The following is a 20011-nucleotide window of genomic DNA, read 5'->3' on the forward strand; positions in this document are numbered from 1 at the left end:
CTGTAGTTCTAAAGATCAACTGAAAAAGAAACAAATCCCTCTGAACAGCACCTTCTCATCTTCTATGCTTCCACACTGCCCCCAAAACATATTCTGTGTTTTCAGACAGTTTCAGTTTTTTCCACTAAAGAAGAAATTCAGCCCATTTTCATCTTCTCCATGAAGCACTAACCACCAGGCGCATAACTAAACAGAACCCATGAAATATAGATCAAGGGGCCTAATTTGAGATGGTGTTTGGTTTTATACTGTACCCACTCAGGATCTGGGTTCTTTGTGTCCCAAGAAACATAAGTATGCCTTCCTTTCAGTTTATAAACTTTCCCTTATACTGGTGGTATAATATTTTATTTGGCCTCCTAAAGAGACTTCCACAGATAGCCCTGTATACTCACTCACAAAAAGGTGGTGATGCCATGGGAAGCTAATTTCTGAATTGTCACTGTCTGTATGAGGTCTATACAGTAGCTTTAATTTCACCGCCAACAGCATACCTTACACTCCCAAAATCAGTAGCAACCAGAAGAAAAGTGGTAAATTAGGCACAAAGGGGGCACAGGTACCTTGAATAAGTTAAGAACCCTAGAACCTGTGAACAGGGAGAAGTGATGGGAAATTCTAAAGCAAAAGTCTGAATTGAAGGAAGAGGAGAAAAGGAGACATTCTCTTTCCATACATTTTTCTTCTCCCTCCATTAAATATAGCTTCTGAAATGTAAAAAAAAATTATCTCAAAGCCTGTGAAACTATGTCTATGGTTCAGGAAAGAACAAGCTGACAGTTCTGAGAAATGTAATGTTGTGGGGGCTTCCTCGTGGAAACTGTAGTCAGTCTGGGGGAAGATATGCACTCTATACAGAAAATTATTCCTGGATAGAAGTGATCATCTGGAGAAAGCTTTTATTTTTGAATCCAGAAAAAAAGACCTAAGGATGTGACAATGATGACCATAAAACCTATACTTATTTCCAACACCATGAGTATATACAAGAAATATGTACTCATTTTGACCTATATAAATATCAGCTTCTTTGGCCAGATGAGAAAATACTGATAAAGTTTCCCTTCTGAAATCTGAATGCCCTAGATTTCAGGGTAAAAATTTATAGAGTGATTTAAGAACTAAAGTCCTATTTATTTTGCTGTATGATATGTGGCTTCTGGTGGAGTATGAATGACTAGCTGTCAAAGATGCTGCTTAGCAGTAAGGAAATTAAGTCCCAAATTATAATCTCTAGAGGTCTTAACCCAGGGTACGCTTGCGCCAAACACCTACACTTGTAACAAAGTTTTCCAACTTAATGGAGTTTTGGTAACTCATATGATGACTTCAAGGAGGAAAGAAGTGAAAACAGACATGTAAATAAGCACTCAATCTTAGGAACTCCCAGAACGGTTAACTTTGGAACTGAATGGCATGTACCTATGAGAAACCTCATGACGTGTTCCGCCATTTTAAAAAAACTAAAATCTCACTTCTACCATTTTATCTGGGGATATAATATTAAATTTAGAACTATTCCTCTACATGAAGTAGAAATAAAAGATATCTGCTTTAAAAATGTTACAGTTCATGTTACAGTTACAGCCCCTATATTACTTTCAGAAAGGTTAGAAACGTTTATGTCCAAAGACTGCAACCAGGCAGAGTGATTTCCCCCCTGTAATAAGCACATAGGTTTGAAATTTAAATTTTTTTCACAAACACAAGGTAGTATAAAATGAATATCTCTAAAAAATACATTGAAAACATCATGAAAAATAAAAATGAGAGAGAAATAAGCTTTCAATTCACAAGAAAAAGATGGATGTAAACCTTCCATTCTGTTTTCACTTTGAGGAGTCCTGAGTTGCTAAATGTTTTGCTTTCCTAGATTTTACTTCCCAAACTCTCTTCCAACATTGGAATTTCTGGAGCTTGCCTTCTTGTCTTCTTTTGCCATCATTTTTTGAAGTCAGCACTTTTTCCTTTGCATCCACCATGGAGAACTACAACACAGTCATTTCAGTTGATCATAGCTCATTCAGTTAACATGCTCTCCAACTGCCTGAATCCCATTTTTTAAATGTAGAAGGGCAATATGCCTCACACAGAAATAATCCATTCACTGAAATAATCCATTGGCTGGTTGAAGTAGGAGGGACAGAAGCAGACTCCTCCAGGGAAACAAGTTCAGGCCAGCTGCCAAGATATGCAGCTTTTTTCCCTCTGCCGGCCTCCACTCCCGCCTGTGTGAGCTACGACCTCCATCATCACCAAGGAGTTGCTCGAACTCCCCTATTTTCCTCCCTATGCATGATCTTTTATAGTCACTAAGATAATTTTAAAAACTATTTTCCAGATGTTCAAATGTTACTGAAGAAAGCCCCTAGTGACATAATTACAACATGGTACGCTAATCTGCCAACTCCCTACTCTTCTCGCACTCTTTTCTCCATAAATTGTCAGCAAAAATGGCAACCTGAGTTTACACCTATGTGCAGAGTACTGGGTGCAAAATAGATATTCAGTAAATATTTATTTAACTTTGTTCAAATCTCTTATATCTACACCTCACCCGCTTTTACATGGGTTATTAGTGGATGACTATAAAGCTTTGTGGAGTCAACTAAAAAGGAATATAGTAGCTATCAGATTCCCTCTTTTAACCAAAATATCACTGAATCTTAGTAAAATGTCATGTATGCATTTTTAAATTTATCATTTCTGTGCTTACTGTCAAATTCTAATACTCTATAAGTTGTTCTTAAGGAAAAAGGGCTGCCTTAAACCCTAGTTAATTCTAATCAGTTACACTCTTTATCTTGAAACTCATCATTTGACCAGAACTGGAAGAGGTCTATTCTAAAATAACTTTGCATTTAAAGCAGGTAAATCGATGTCCTCCTGTAGCGTCTGTGATCTGAATACATTTCTAGATCTCTGTAATTAAAGTAGCAATTGGCATTTGGCTTTGGCCAAGGGGGAAAGGGAAAAAGGGAGAAAAAGAGAAGGATCTTTCATCATTGCTGGTTTGTTGTACACTTTACCCATGCTTTTAAAATATAAGTGGAATTTAATCTTCAAAATGAAAAAATAGACACATTTTCTAATAGCAAAATATAAGATTAAAATACCTAAAAATAAAATGTTAGTGTGAAATAGGGCTTTTTTTTTTACATTAAAAAGTGAAACATTTTAGATTTGCTTTTCTTATATAAATCCTCTTATCTTATTAATAGTTACAACTTTCCAGAATAGCTTTTATGAGACACTGAAGGAGACAAGCAGGAAATCCTTTTTCGAGATACGAAGTCAGGTCCTGAATATATATACATTGGACAGAGCAGTCCTCAACTTCTAATCTGTCCACCAGCACTAGAAAAAGGAACACTGTATTTCCAACCTTGAGATTTTTCATTACATTTTCCTCTTTGGATGTTAAATTCTTTCCAAGAATATTCTACTCGTAAAAATGATCTTATTCTAGCTATAAAACATTGCATTTAAGAAAACCACATTTTTGTAGCCTTATATGAAATGCCCCCAAAAACCATCAAGATATGGAGACATCAGATTTTCAAACATAAATCTAATCATATGCCCTTGAAACAGTATGAACATTTAACAGAGTGATGTTGTATTCTCGTATTTGTTTGTAATCAGGTGAAAGGCCAGGAGGCATATGGTGATTAATAATAGTTCCTGAGCTTCTAAAGAAATTGTACAATGAAATGACTAACTGCTTAAAAGAATGAGTTCTTCAAGAGCGCCCCTTCTGTTCCATTGATGTCTTTCATCCCATCTATCTCCTTAAAGAATCTCAGGCCAAAAGAAAAGGCTTTCTTTTAAGCCACTGAAAAATGGGATCTGATGGAATCTTCCCGTAACTCTCGATGTTTTCCAACATTACTTTCTTCTTGCTGGCTTCGCCTTTCAATGGTTATTCTGTATTTCTTCCTGGGTAAAGGGAAAGTGAATGTAGTAATAAAATCTCACTTGGCTACAAAATACTATGGTTTCTCTTACAAAGAATGACCTCAAGGGACATCTGGGTTTGGGTTGATAAATGAGAAGTGACAGAATATGAAACCCTGCTCAGAGATTAAAGCAGTGTGCCCCAAGGCGTTATGCCCTTATTCAAGGAGGAAAATTGGCATGCTTTCTGAAATGCCATAGAACAAGCCCTCCCCTTTTTCCCTGGGTGCCTTGTGGGTTAAGTCTTGTCTATTCTGCCACAGAAGCTCTCCCTAACTCCCAGGATATGCCCTAGATAAAGATCAGATTAAGTGTACTGTGACCAAAGGAACAGGAATACAATTGTTCCCACAAAAACTCACATACACCCGGGGTTACTTTTCCATACAGAAATGAAGAAATCTTGGTCTAATGACTGGAGACTAAGCCACAAACTCAGTCACCAAAGATTACAGAGGAATGGACCGCCCTCATGATTTGCGACTATCAATACCTTGAACACACATAAATATTACAATTTTACAAGCTTGGGGGCTTAACCACAGTGGCAATTAAACGTGTGGATTCTCCAAGTACTGAGCACAGACCAGCCTGAGAGTGTGGACCGCTCAGAGCCACCTCCTCCTCTTCAGAAGGTGAACCCAGACACTTATTTCTGGATTGGAGGAAGCATAAGAATAGGTAAGTTGTTTTTCCTTTGTCCAGATTCCCTCTCAACTTACACATTTGGTAGGAATTTGCATCAGAATATTTGTGATCAAAGGCGAGCAGGGCTCTGTGGCCCACAGGGGGATGCGGTAGAAAGCCCTGGCCCACTGCCCAGTGTGCTAACTCACTGACCACCAAACCAGCAGGGTCATGAAGACCGTCAAAAAGAACCGCATCGTTCTTTTAACCGCCATGTTTTCGGTAAGAGCAAGATATGGACAAGTCACAAGGAGGACTATGCAAAGGTGAGTGACCAAGGCAATAGAGGAGAGTGAATTCTAAAACTTGATAAAACATCCTAACCTGAAAAAGTAGAAAGCCATTAACAAGCCAGCTCCTAGTAAGGCCCCCACAACAATTCCTGTCACTGCTGATTCTTCTAGACCACCTGCTTAAAAAAGAAACATAGATCATCAGAGTTCATTTGGAGAAACAGAAATGTCTCAAGTTTTAATCACTGGAAGGTATATCTCAATTTCCCACTTGTGGCAAATTTTCTTTTTTTTTTTTTAAAAAAATTTTTTTAGGGGGTCCTCTGTTTTTTTTTTTTTTTTTTTTTTTTTTTGCCAAGTACAAAGCTTAAGAAGCATTTAAGAAAGGGCCATAGGAGAACAATGGGAATAAAGCAGGTTCAAGAAAGATCTGAGGAACACTGGAAACGGAGGTTTTCAGGTACATCCATCCTCTCTTGAGCTCCTAGTCAGAGAAGACAACTGGACGGACCATGGGACTGACCCAGCACATCTTATTTTCGCAGACAGATGATGACACTGCAAAGTGCTAGGAGATTTGGTGAAAAATGCATTGGTCTAATGTTCTGTTTTTAGATGTTCTCTCACCAAAGCTGGAGTTTCATGTCAAAATGTCCCATATAGCTTTGTGAAAATGCGAATAACAATTTGAAACAATTGAGTTCAGTAGCGTCCCAGTTATTATATAAATATGATAAATAGCTAGCCTTTATATAAACAGTGTAGTGTCAGCCTTTAGTGCATTATCCCATTTAATCCTCAGCCCGAAGGATTGGGTACACATTTTTCATTTTACATATGGGGAAACTGAGGTTTAAAGAGATAAAGGAACATTCCTAGGATCACAAAACCACTAAGTGACAAGGGTGGGATTTCAAATCCACACCCAGAACTCCAGAGACTTTTTTTAACATACGTCTGCTTTACTCCTTCCCATAATGATCGCATATACATAAATAACACCGTTTGAAGGCTGCTCCCAAAGTAAGGAGCATACATATATTAGCCTAAAGTGGCTAACTGGCCTGAAAAATCGATATTCACTTGGTTCTCCCTCACTAGCTTATCTCTAAAGCAAGGATTTCCAACAATTTCCTATTTGTAGGCTCCTTATAAGAATGTCCACTTGCGGGCGCCTGGGTGGCTCAGTCGTTAAGCGGCTGCCTTCGGCTCAGGTCATGATCCCAGAGTCCTGGGATCGAGTCCCACATCGGGCTCCCTGCTCAGCGGGAAGCCTGCTTCTCCCTCTCCCACTCCCCCTGCTTGTGTTCCTGCTCTCGCTGTTTCTGTCAAATAAATAAATAAAATCTTAAAAAAAAAAAAAAAAAGAATGTCCACTTGCTTCTACATTTATGTTTGTTTGATATCCAAACAAAACACTCATAAATAGCATATTTTACACTGATTCGCCAATTTGTAAATCTGAGGGTGTTTAAGGGACATTATCTGTTTGGTTCTGAGGGATAGGAGGACACCTACAAACTCTGAAAATCAGAATGAGACTTGCTACACATTTAATATGGGATCTTTTTCTTTTCCCTAAGTGGACATCTCAAATGTGAAGAGATTGTATTATGGTAAGAGGTGTAATAATAGGGAGAGGTCTTCTACCATTTTGAAAAAAAGAAGAAAGACCTAGAAACATCTGATGAAAGTGGGATGCCGGTTTGTGAACTGTTCCCATGGATTTTACCACATCAGAAAAAGGAAGGTAGACTTTCAGAATATGAGCTCCTGGATAGAATCTGTCTTTTAAACTTGCATCATGGTGATAGTGCAGACGGTGAAAAGCAGAGCAAATTAAGTCTCTAAACTTACATGATTTGCAAGGAGAGCTGTTTGCGTGTTCCACAATTCTGGTCTCATCTATTCTCAGTTTTAAAGGTCCCCAAGGATATTTGACATTTGGCCGCATTTCAAAACGACCTTCTTTTCCAAAGTAATCACCAATGACCTATGTAAAAGCAAAAAACAAATGTGCAAACTGAAAGCTCAAAGTTCTCTGTTTCCAAAGGAGGCATAGGGTGGGCGCCCCATCACTCTGACTATAATGATGTCTTTTTGAGGACTTCGTAAATCAAGATTTGCAGTCACTAATGGTGCTTTTAAGGTAAGCATAATTTAGGGAGAACTGTGGCTCCCTATGGCAGGAAAGTGGTTATACAGAAAACAACAATCTCAGAATTTATGGCTTTTCCCTTGCTCATCAGAGGAGGTGCTGCTCCACACATCTGCCATCCGCCACCGCGCAGCCCATGCATTCAGCCATTTGTAAAGCCCAGATTGCTTTCAGGGATGTGGGAGAGAGTCGGGGCCCACCTCATAGCCAGATTAAACCATTACAGGTGCACGGCCTCATACCACTCAATCAGCTGGGCATATAAAGAGTCAAAAAGGGGGCACTGGGTGGCTCAGTAGGTTAAGCGTCTGCCTTCGGCTCAGGTCATGATCCCAGAGTCCTGGGATCGAGCCCCGCATCGGGCTCCCTGCTCAGCAGGGAGTCTGCTTCTCCCTCTCCCACTCCCCCTGCTTGTGTTCCCTCTCTCGCTGTGTCTCTCTCTGTCAAATAAATAAATAAAAATCTTTAAAAAAAAAAAAAGAGAAAGTGTCTTTTAGGAACATCCTCTTTCACCCTTCTCTGGCTGGAAGATTAGTCTGTGACTTCAGGAGTTACATTCTCCTCTCTGGTGAATTTACCTATTTGCACCCCCATTTCCAGACTGAACCCTCTTTTTCAACTGACACAGTCTTCCTTCCTGACTCAGTTCAAGGTTTATCCACAGTTTCTGGTTCAAACCGATGTTTCACCAGCTACCTGAGCCCTGATCTGGAAGTACCTTCCCACCCAGGTTCTCGGGATCTGTTTCTCTTTCTGCTGGGCACCCGCACATTGCTCCCTGAGCGGCCTGTGATGTCGCCCCTCTCCCTCCTGATGGAGGCCCAGCAAGCTTCCACAGGCTAGTTCTTGTCGTAGTAAAAAGAATTCTAGATAATCACCAAAATCTAATGATCACTGGCATGTGCTGAGCACTTACCAAGTACTTTACACACATCCACTCCTGAATGTTCACAGCCACCCTACAATGGACGATTACTATCCACCTTTCACAGAGGGAGAGACCAGAATGTCCACAAGACCCAGACCCACTCCAAGGGTTAAAGAAGCAGTAATGTAAATGTAGCAAGTGCCAGGTTCTGCTGGCTCTGCTCTTCCCACAAAGGCCCGATACGTGTGCACTAGGAGAAAAGCAGCAAGTCCCTTATGCCAGGTCCCATCAAGTGCCATGGGAACATCAACTCTGGGTGACAGCCATCAAAGAAGCACACTTGGCCACTGGAAACATAGCATTTGCCCACTGAGGGTAAACATGGAACCATTTCTTGAAATCATCCAGGATATCCTCAACCAGAAGTGAGCCCTCCCTACTCAGAAACACCAAGACTTTCAGCTCATTTTTATTTGGAGGCTGCGTTGGGGACAGCTATGTGGACATGGGGACAAATGCATTCCTTGGAATCTTAACAAGCAGGAGGAGCAGCCGAGGCAGGGTGTAATTTGCTCACCTCCTGGGTGCCCGCCTCGGGGTCTGTCATAGCGATCACGGAGAAATCCCCATACCGGTCTCCGTTGGCATCTATGGATACCTGCCCAGCAATACCTAGAGGATGAGATATGAAGAACTCCAAGTTAGTGACTTACAGGACCTCCATCCGCCAACAAAAACAAGAAAGTGAATTGACAGGATTCTTTAAACAAACTCATGCCACAGGGAATCTCATCAGACTCTGAGCATTTTTGTTGGCATTTGGAAAGACATTGCAATTTCATCTTTGTCTGCATTCCTAAATTCTTAACATTTCTTCATTTAAAAATGAAAAGAAAAAGAAATAAATGACCTTCTTTGGGGAATATGTTTAAAAAAAAAAAAAAAATTAAGGCTGATCCTGAAAGCAGCATGCTTATCCCAGAGTTTTGTATTAATTAAAAAAAAAAAAAATCTGCAAGGAGAGAGAGGTTGGAGGTGCAGTGCGCTCCTAGACTTGTCATGAGTATGTGTTATCACTGGCCAAACATTAGAAAAGAAAACTCGTACTAAAATAACATAAAATTAAAAAAGAAAAGAAAACTCGTTCTAGGCCCAGGACTCAGCAAATTGCTTCATTATGGGCTCCCGTGATGCCCAGGAAAGCTGAGGGCCTGCTTCACGGGTCACGGGCGCCAAGAGCTAAAGAGGAGCTAGTCTTTACCCCACTGTGTCCATTCCTGTTTGTTTTGTTTTGGGGTTTTCTCCCCAGCTTTACTGAGCTATAACTGACACACATCACTGTATGATTTCAAGTGTACGGCACAAAAGTCTGACCTACATATACTGTGAAACAGTGACCACGTCAAGCATAGTTGACATCCACCATCTCACAGAGACACACTAAATCAGTCATTGTTTATCCAGATGAGTTCTGGGCCAGCACTAGGTGCTGAGTTTAATGCCACCACCCAGGCAAAGATGAACTGGACACATTCCCCCCCTCAAGACAGGGGCAGCCCGGACTAAGGATTTCTGACTATGTGTATTTGAATCCTAGCTTTCACATTTATGAGCTCCGTGACCGTGGGCAAGGACTTAGCCCTCTGGGCCTCGGTCTTCAGGACCGTAAAAGAGGGACACCAGCACCTCCCAGCCAAGAGGCTGTTGAGACGATTAACTGAGCCACGACAGGTCGAGCACTTGCACCACAGGTGTAAAAGACGTTAGCTGCCTTCTTCTGCTGTTGCTACGGCCACTGGGCCTGGAGTCTGGGAGTGGACCTCCGATCGTGCCCATGCCACTCAGAGAAGGAGTTGGCGTCTAGTTGGAGACTCAAGCAGACTCAGTAGAAGAGCAGGCCTTTTATAGGAATGTTAGTGAAGTCCATGACTTAGACAAGCAGCCATGAGGGAGTAGCACTATTCTCAGCAGAAAGGCCAGCCTTGTTAGTATTTAAAGGCATGGAAGCTGAAAGGAAGCAGAGGGACCAGGAGGTTCTGGGGGAGGTGGCCCCTGTGTGTGGAAGGAAGCAGTGAGATGTCAGACTGGAACCCGGTGGCCCTAAGCGCCCTCACGAAGGATTTGAATTTGCCTGGCTAGCAACAGTGGCTTAGACAGCTAATCAGTAAAAGCAAATATGTATCATTAGTTGCTATTAAATATGTCTGCATTATAATTTTCATTAACTAAGTAAGAGAATGCATATGTCAGCCACTTCCTAATTAACTAAGGCTATTTGTTTTCTTTCAGTTTAGACCATAATAGAGTTCAGTGTAATTCTTAGTGTTTCTATTGATTTTGATTCTCTCCGGAAGTAAAATGAATGTCTGGGAAAAGCGATCCCAAGGGAAAGTTCCATCCTCTGGTGTGGTTTGGAGAGGGCAAGTATTTGGGTTTACTGTCCTTTGGGTTGTGGTTTGAAGGCCCACTGATTTTTCCAGACTTTGGTCTACTTTGCCGCAAACAGAATGGAGCTACCATTCATCTTGATTTTTTTTTTTTTTTGTCTTTTTAATATAGACTGGTTACAAAGGATACACCTATCTCAAACTTGTTTATCCTTGACAGCCTATACAACATTTAAGTAAGAAATGTCATTTTTAAAAATCATATTTATCTCCAAACATATTGCCTATCCAAAACCATTTGTCATTCTGTTCAGAGGTGTTTATAAAGGTGTGTTCTGCTAAGGCTTTTGCAGAGTATTTTATAAAACATGATGGCCCTAGTAATTCAAGACCTCATTACACTTTAAGCTATTACAATTCTGCCAAGAAATGGGGTGAGAACCCTCTGGGTGGCCGATTAGCAAGTGAGACTTCACCTGAGAGTATTGTGTTTAAGGTGAGATTGTCAGGCTGACAGCAGAATTTTCCTGTACATAAGTAATGAGATTCTACCCCCATTTCTATTGGCCTGTAGTGGACCTCAGGTTTGAGCCACACTCTTATTTTCCTTGTCACTCTGACCTCTCACACAGAGAGGAAATTCAGCTTCTTCCCAGGCCATTTATTGAGAGCCTTGAGAGATGGTCATAGGTTTCACGGTAATAAAATCCAAATTTGTCAAATAACCTCCAGAGTACTTTTTCCCTTGACAATTTAATGGTCACTTACAGAGTGACCATTTCTCAGAGTTCTTGGGGGGGGCTACCCTCAGATTGATCACTATTTAGCAAATAAAATGGGCTTTCCAAACAATTCAAGCCCAATTGGCTTCAATTATCTTTACATTCGGACACATAAGATTCTAAGTTTAGCCTGAACTGTATAGTCAATTGTTCTAACTTATTCCATATTGCCAGTGTAGACCTAGCCCTAGAATGGAAGCATCAAGACAGGCTATGGGAAAATTTAGTCCATGCCCTCTATAAAAAACTGAATTCCAGCCCTTGTGGGCACCTGCCCTTCCCTTAACAACGTCCTTCAGAAGACCGAGAACAAATGAGCACACCATGTAGTGAGGAATAGCTAAGAACGGGATGTGGCCTGCCGAGCCTATGTCCACACATGCCGGTTTCTCAGTGTATTGGGCACAACTTCTGGGAAATCTGACTCTGTCCTAACATGCCCCCTGAATTATTCTATTTGATTCCAGCTCCTCAACTAAAGCAGTCAGAAGTTGAGCAAGACAATCCGAGAGGCTTATTGGTTCATGTCCTCCAATCTGTCTAACGTTAAAGTAGATGGCACTCTAGTTTCGAGTAAGATGCACATTCAATAAAGCCACCAAGGAAATCCAACTGTCACCATGGCCACTGCCCAGACAGCTGGAACCTGACCCCTCAACACTGTCCTACCATTTCTAATAAACAAGGGCAGGATGAGACCGTGGAGTGCATTGAAGTCCCAAATGAAAAAACATATATATGGGCCCCAAATCCAGACTTGGAAGTACTTGTTTCCCATCACTGAAAAATCTCCTTCATTGAATTGCAAATAAATGTAGAAAGGGCTCAAGGGAAGAGTTGGCAGGGATGCAGGACTGAAAGGGCCCCCATCAGTCATCAGCTAGTCCGACCCCTTCGTACAGGTAATGAAAGAGAAGCCCAAAATACTGAGTCAGCGGCTCGGATGCAGGTCTCCTGAACCCTGGTCCAGTGATCTGTACTCCATATCAGGGGTTTTCAAATGATACCCATCAGCGTACTACACTTTATTTTCTACATAGTCCCCATAAGGACCCCTTTTAAAGACTCCAGAAAGATCACGTCCCTCCAAACCTTCTGGGGGCTTTCTCTCTCACTCAGGGTGGAACCCAAAGTCCTCAGTACACCTTCCACGTCCACATGATCCAGCCCCCACTACCTCTCTGACTGTGGCTCTGAACACTGCCCCTCGCGTGCTGTGCTCGAGCCACATGGGCCTCTTTGTTCTCAGCACTCAGCACTCTCTCAACAGGCACACTCAAGGTCTCTGTGTCTGCTTCTTTGTCTAGAATGTTCCCTCAACATCTACATAATTTCTTTCACTTCCCTCAGGTCTCTACTCACCTGCAACTTTATCAGAGACCTTCCCTGGCCACTTTCTTTAAATTAGCCATCTCCTACCACCCCCTCCTGCCACTTTCTGTCTCCCTACCCTGCTTCATTTTATAGACCCTGAAATCGTGTATTTATTTGTTTATCACCAGTGTCCCCCACAACCCTGAAAGCTCAGTTGATTGCAGGAAGGGTCTTTAGTTCACTGCTGAATCCTCATCACTTTGAACCATGCCTGGCACATAGTAGGTGCTCAAGACTATTTGATGAATGAACGACTGAATGAATATGAAATTGATAGCTGCAAGTCTCTCGCAACTGGGTCATTCTCATGTTCATTTTCTTTGAGTGTGTCAGTGAGTTGAGAGGAAACCAGCACTCTATATGCTGTTAGCAAAAATTTAGACTAGTAGACCTTTATGGAAGATATGTGGCCATATTTAATTAATTTTAAAAAGCACTAACATACATTTCAACCCAGATATCCCATGACTAGAAATGTTCCCTGTTGGATGTACTCACAAATATTCATCAAGATGTATAAGATGCCTGTGAGGGCATTTTGCATGACAGCAGAAACTGTAAACAACTGAAGTATCCATCAATAGGAGACAGACTAAAGGAATCTTTATGCAGCCACATGGTCAAAAAAAATGGAACTACCACTTAAAAGTGTGCTGAATCTAGGGTGCTCATATGGTAAATTTTTTTTTACTTGACATAGAAGTTTAAAAAGCTGAGATGAAGAGTGGCATTCATTATATGATTCCTTTTGTATACATTTTTTGATAAGATATACAAAAGCATAAGGGGTGGCAGAAGGCACAAAATCTTTTTAGACCAACTCATAGGAAATTGTTAATAGTACTTACATTAGGGAGAGGGGACTAGGGTGGGAAGGAAAACTTTCACTTCTCATTTTGAACATTTTTGTACTGTTTAAATTTTCCAGCCAAGAGTAGTCTCATTCTTGTACAATTTTTCAGTGTCAACAGAGGTTGCTTGAGTGATGAGATTATGGGCCATTTTTTGCCGTGGTTCTTATACTTCCCTGTTCTTAAGAAAGCCACAGCTGATAGTCACCATCTTAAAAATAAAATAAAAGCACAGGACTTGTTTGGACTTGCTTATCATCCCAAACCAGCCAGGATTGAACAGATGAATGTATGTATCTAGTACTATTTCTTTTAAAACTGATCACAGAACTTTTCACAAACTGATTATTTGTTGTGAATGAGGCTTGTGATAAATTTAATTTGAAGAAGCATAGAGTTTTATCTAATAATCAGACGGAGACGAGGCACTTCCTCTATCAGTAGGACTCTATCAAAGCACTTTCACAAGCTTTATCTCATTTAATTTTCACAACAAGCCTGTGAGGTGGGTTGATCTTGACCTACTATCCTTACTTTACAGCTGAGAAAAACAAGAAACTGACAATGTCCCACAGGTGTGAGAGAGAAAAGCAGAACCAAGGAAGAAGCAGCTTGATCACCTACAGTGTCGTCGCCTTACAGACCGAATCCTCACCTTCAAATGTCCTGTTCCAAGTCTGCTGGATAATTTTCCCTCCATCCTTCTTGCTGTAACCAGCTCTGAGTACTTCATGTAAAGCCAGAACATAGAGGAGGATGGCATCGTGGAATCCTTCAACAAACATGTTAACCTGGAAAGGAAACTCCAGTTGGGTGAGCCCAAACACCAATGTCTCAACATTCATGAATAATGGAAGCAAATCAAAGCAGTTAACAAGTTAGACTCAAGATCCACAAACAGTGGCCGAGATGGGCAGAAGGGTAGCTAACAAGAATCATGCCTTGGTTTTCCTGGCACTGGCTTAGTGAGGAAAACCCTCCCTCAGTTCAGGAATTTGGAGGGCAGACAAGATATTACAGAAGTCAAGGAAATTGCAGCAGTTGACGAGGTTAAGTATTCCAGGTGCATCTGCCTTTGTCCAAAGTTCCCTCTACATAGGAGCCCTCCTCCTTCTTCACGTCTACTCTCTACCTCAAGCCAACCTAAGTCCAACCTCCCCCGTGAGGTCTTCACCATCTTTAATGGTCCCCATGATATTTCCATGCTCTGAATGTGACATCGACTGAAAGAACAGTACAGATCCATTCATTTATTTTCAGATACTATTGAAAGCCTACTCTAGGACTGGTGTTAAGGATTCAAAGAGGAGCGGGCACTGCCATTTCTACCTGCCTGGCATCTATGTCCTCTCTTCCATCGGCAATAGCATCTCAGTTTCTCTTTCCAGTTTGTGTTCGTAGTGGTTCCTATTCATCTGACCACTCCCTACCCAACCTCTGGACCACCCCCCTCCCAAGCTCTCACAAATAGGAATGGAAATAGGACCACTGGTTTATCACAGCTGAGTCCTGGATCAAATAAGATAGTCCTTGTCCTCAAGAAACTTAAGCTTCATGTGAATTTGGGGAAGCCTCTTAATTTCTTTCAGCCTTGTTTCATTCCATAAGCACCATTGGAAAGTTCTGATACCATATTTAAACCCACTGAGCATTCATTGAACATGATATGAGCAAATACAATCTTGAAATTGAGTAGCTTACAAATTCTGCATAAAAGTACAAAAAACAAAAACAAAAATCAAAACAAGTTTTCTTATTTCAGGAGAAAGTGTCAAGAATGGAATGCCATGGAGCAGAATGAATTCGGCATCCAACGGATGACCACTGGGAGTCTTTGTGAGGAGGCATTCTATGCCTCATCCCTAGAAAAAGATCCCACAGGACGAGAGACACAACTGACCAGCATCACCTGGTTCAAATACACAAGCATTCACAGAAGACACAGCCCAGTGTCCAGTACTAGTTGGCCTCATCCCATCCTTAAGCACAGTGAGTCCTGTTCTCATCACAGAAGCAAATATTTTGGATTTGCCAAAGCCCAGTGCTGGAGGCAGTTTAGAATAACGGGCTCACTACATAGCTATGCCACTTCTTAGATGTGTTTCTCCACAACTCTGGGCCTCAGTTTTCCCTATCCAGAAAATATTAGTACCAATGGGGTTGCTCTTAGGGTTAAATGAATTAATAGATGTGAAAGACTTCCAACAGTGCCTGACAGAGTCAGTACTCACTGTTAGGTTTTGGTGTTGTTATTGTCTACATATAGAGAATTATAAACCAAGGGATCTTGCTTAGCCTTTAATTCTTAATAGCAGTATTCAGAAAATAAGTGATCTACTTATGGTATAACATATCTTATGGACCCATTTTACACTTAATGGAAACTAAGGCTTCTTGTTCATGCTTTAACATACCAAGCAGTTCTCTTACTTCCAGAGTGTCACACCCTTAATTCCGCGCAAGCATGAAGCATGCAGCCCACACTGGTCAATTCCACTGACCATCTAGAAGAGGAGGAGGCTGGGAAGCATGTTGGTTCACAGGAAATCTCAGAGTTAGCTGCTGGACCCAAAGTCTAATCCTAGCCCTGACACATTGCTTAATCTCTGTACTCTTCAATTTCCTCATTGGCTAAATGGGGGTTTAGTACCTACTGATCCCACAGAGCTCTTCTGGGGATTAAATGAAACAGTGCATATAAAACATCTTGAAACAGTTTCTGGGACCGCGAGAACAAATGGTAGACATTGGCTTTTACTCTTAGTCGTCAAGCTTAAGTCTCAGAGTCATTATTTTCTTAGGCAAAGAAGAATGATACAGAAATAACATCTACTGGTCAAAGATAATTTTTCTGCTGATTTGGCTGTGCTAATTCAATTTTCCAAAGGAGTATGAAATTTTCACTTAAGCCATGAAGTCATCATGGCTTGAGAAAGTGTGCATGCTGATGAGTTAATGAGTTTTAATAAGTGAACTTAAGCTCTGCAATTTCTCAGGCCACGATAAAAAATTTTTTCAAAAGATAACTCTATCTTCCCTTTGATAATTATATAAAACTCAGCCTGCTACAAAAGGAAATCACGGAAACTTGGGATATGGAAGATGTAAGACACCTTAGAAAAGCTCTGGTCTAATCCTCTCCTTACTTTTAGAACCAAAAGAGCATCACTCCGATTCAGTCTTCCTGCACTCTCTAATGGAGGGTTGTTCCCTCTCTACTCATCGTTCCTGGAGAGCCTAGTATGCCCCCTGCTTAAACTGTAAAGGACCAGCTACTGGGTATCAGATGTCCACTTCTCTCTCTCTTCTTCCTGATTCCTTCTCAAAATCCTAACCTGGGGCCACCATGCTGCCATTGGTGATCCAAAGCACAGGACAGCCCCAACCCTCTTCTGGCCCCTCCTCTTCCTTCCTCCTTGATATGCTCTCTCGATTGCCCCCTTTACACTCTCAAATTATCCGGTTGAAAAACATGAGCTTGGATTACTCTTTTCTTACCAGGTTTGATGGTAGAAGAGAACAGATAGGTTCTGAACACATGTCCAGGTCTGAAAACTCATTCTACCTTGATTTGCAAATGGATCGCAAAATTTACCTTCTTTCCTCTCAAAGCCGCTGAGTGTTTCCCTCTCCTGCCCAAATTAGCAGGAGATTTGCTGACCTCCGCCGAGGTTCACTGGCACCCCAGCCTGCTGCGGGGGAGGTTTCATAACACCTACCTCATAGAACCTCAAGCCAGAAACAAAACCCCAGAGACCGTCTTTTCTCGAGGAGAACATTCTCACATCCACACATGTTTTTTAAATGGGAGGAAAGCCCGTTAGCACATTATAGACACTGAAAATTTCAAGTGCAAAAAAATTTTTTTTGATGAGGGAGAAAAAGATCCAAAGTACAAAGTTGCCTTTGAAATATTTTTCACTCGACCTCCAGGCTAAAAGGAACAAAGTCATCTGGTATGTCCCCCTGCCTCTGGTCATAACAAAATTTGAGCCGCAAAGTCCTGACTGACAGATCATGCTATTGTTACTAATCAAAGAAAATAGGATTCCCTCACCTGAGTATTCCAGTATTTAGCATCATTTCTAGTCAAAAGCTCTTCCTTACCGTCACTAGGCATAAGTCTTTTTTTTTTTTTAAGATTTCTATTTATTTATTTGAGAGAGAGAGATAGCGAGAGAGAGCAGAGGAGGAGGGAATGAGGGAGGGGCAGAGAGAGAAGCAGGCTCCCTGTTAAGCAGGGAGCCCAACGCAGGATTCGATGCTAGGACCCTGGGATCATGACCTGAGCCGAAGGCAAACACTTAACCAACCGAGCCACCAGGCACCCCATAAGTCCTAATTAAATTCCTACACACAGCCATTCCCCTGCTAGATCCTGAGCAATATAGTTCATGAGCCCTGAGAGTTTACAATCTCAACCAAATAGGACCACAGCAACACAAATCACACAGATGGACTCTACACAAGAATGTTATGAAGTAGACCACGATGAGGGGCAAGTTTCAGGGTAATAATTACTCGTGCTGTGTATCAAATAAAGCGTCTATCATTTAAACAAAATGGAAGTCACGCATCATCTTCCACTCACTGTGGGAAGTTCGCCAGAACAAGATAGCATGCTGGCACTAACACTCCCATCATTTCTTCGCCATTCTCTTGATTTTGCCCTCTGTAGTTGGCCAGCAGCAGGTATTCCGAATGAAAGAACGCCATTTTGCCACTGGCCTCCCTCTCTGAGAGCACCTGTCAGCCATGTCTATTAGTGTTGGTGTGTTTGTTTGTTTGTTTAATCCTCTATCATGGGGAAAGCTGAATAGAAATCTTGTTATATTTTAACTGATCATAAAGAATTACCATTCGTGCATGGCTCCTATCTGTGACCGTGAGTGGAGTCTTTCTCGTTTCTCTTTGGAGGGGCAAATTCATAGATGAATTCCTCAATGCCTGAGTTCCAAACAAGTAAGCAAAGTATGCTGCATGCCTCAGCTGTTCTGTAAAGTGAGAGTGAATAACACAGGAGTAATCTAGCTCCCCGGGTCGTCTGGATATCTGAGAAAGCCTTTAAAGCTCTCAGACAGAGGCTACGGGGAGAAAGTTAAATGCAAGGCTAGGCTGTCCTGGGATTTTACTTGTGGTATTCACATAACTCAAGCCTATCACACAGTGGTTCTATCTTCCTTACCACAAACCTATGGCTCCCAGTGCAAGTGAGGAAAGCTGAGGGTGTTGGGCAACATTTTTCAAGAGTCTTTTGAAAAAGACATGACCCTTAACCTCTCATTCAGTTGAAGGGAAGATGAGGGAAATGGAAATTTTTTAAAAGATTTATTTATTTTAGAGAGATAGAGCACAAGCAAGAGGGGCAAAAGGAGAGGGAGAGAGAAACTCAAGCAGACGCCCCACTGAGCTCAGAGCCTGACAAAGGGCTCGATCTCACAACCCTGAGATCAAGACCTGAGCCAAAACCAAGAGTTGGAAGCTCAACCAACTGCGCCACTGATATCAGCCCCAGGAAATGGAAATTTTGATGGTGACAAGGTAAGAAAAGAGATGGGTCTAGGACATTCCCTTTCCCCATCATATCAGGAACAATGACAGCTTGTCTGATTAATAATAAGACCCTTAAATGAAACTTATCCTGACCTACCGGGCCCCTGTTGATCACGGACAGGGCAAAGAAATGACCTCAGCATGCCACGGGGATAGGCCAAAGGTTAAAGAATATTATCCATTTGATGAACACTTTACAAGTGATCTCCATGCAATAAAAACAGAGATTTCATTTTAATTCAGCTTTCTGTTGAATCATAAAATTAAAAATCTGTAATTTAGGGTCACTGCAAGAATGTCCATAAACCAAGTGACATCACAACCTCTTCAACACCAAAAGAGGGAGTTCTCATTCCTACTGGCAGACACTCCAATGCCTGCTCTTCTCCACTGGGCCTGCCTTCATGGAATTCACACTTGGTCACTTGCTTAATTTAGCCTTGAGGAAAGTTAAGTTGAAAATCTAAATCCTTATCCTAGAACTCTGAGGAAATGCCGGGGTCAAGAGGCTTACTAACAACAGTTAGGCAGCACATCAGGGAGAGAGCCAGGGCCCAGCTGTGCGCTTGGCCAAAGCATTGCCATCATGTCTGGCAGATTTCTTCCTCCCCCTGCTGAAGTTATGACTTACATGGGATGGGGGTTAGCCCTAAGCTTCCCAAATGACTGTCTTATCCTGGGCTCAGGTCCACCCATGTAGCAATTCCTACCCTAGGATTAACTCAGATCTTACAGCCTAGAGTTCGGCTGCCTACAGATAGAAGTAGATTTTTTTCTCTCTCTCTCTCTCATCACCTAAAACAGAATGGATCATTAAACAAAAGCAGTCCTGGGAAGATCATTAAGTCAAGTTATGATCCCTCTCATTCTACAGCAACTGGCTGCCCTTTTAAAGATTGCAGCAGCTGCGGAGGCTAAGCGCAGGCACCACAGTGCTGGTATATGGCATACACGAGCACACCTCAGCAAGGAAAGCCACATGGGGCCACCTGGTAGGGAGCAAGGAGGTAGAGGAAGACTCTATGGAATTGGATTCTTCGAAGAGGTGGCTGTGGAGCACAAGCAAATGAGAATGACTCGGAAACTTTCCCTCTGCTCATGCAGAGAATTCAGTCATCTGTTATATTTGCCCTCTGAATGTGTCACACACACGTCATATCT

The 20011-nt window shown here is 41.8% G+C and overlaps 1 protein-coding gene across 2 annotated transcripts in view; it reads right to left on the minus strand.

The window, feature by feature from the left end:
• Positions 1-3790: 3790 nt before the first annotated feature.
• The window catches only part of NPR3 (natriuretic peptide receptor 3), a 66601-nt gene continuing 50380 nt past the window's right edge, over positions 3791-20011 (minus strand). Inside the window, exons 4-8 of one of the 2 annotated variants that reach the window (XM_021695996.1) lie at positions 13953-14088; positions 8481-8575; positions 6735-6870; positions 4969-5053; positions 3791-3939 (exon numbers count right to left, since the gene is read on the minus strand). In XM_021695996.1, the coding sequence (XP_021551671.1) occupies positions 3828-3939; positions 4969-5053; positions 6735-6870; positions 8481-8575; positions 13953-14088 (564 nt within the window). In that variant the 3' untranslated portion in view covers positions 3791-3827. Of the gene's footprint in view, positions 3940-4968; positions 5057-6734; positions 6871-8480; positions 8576-13952; positions 14089-20011 lie in introns of both variants that reach the window. The other variant, XM_021695988.1, reaches the window with a different exon arrangement.

The sequence above is a fragment of the Neomonachus schauinslandi genome, chromosome 7 (assembly GCF_002201575.2).
Source record: "Neomonachus schauinslandi chromosome 7, ASM220157v2, whole genome shotgun sequence".
NCBI lineage: Eukaryota > Metazoa > Chordata > Mammalia > Carnivora > Phocidae > Neomonachus > Neomonachus schauinslandi.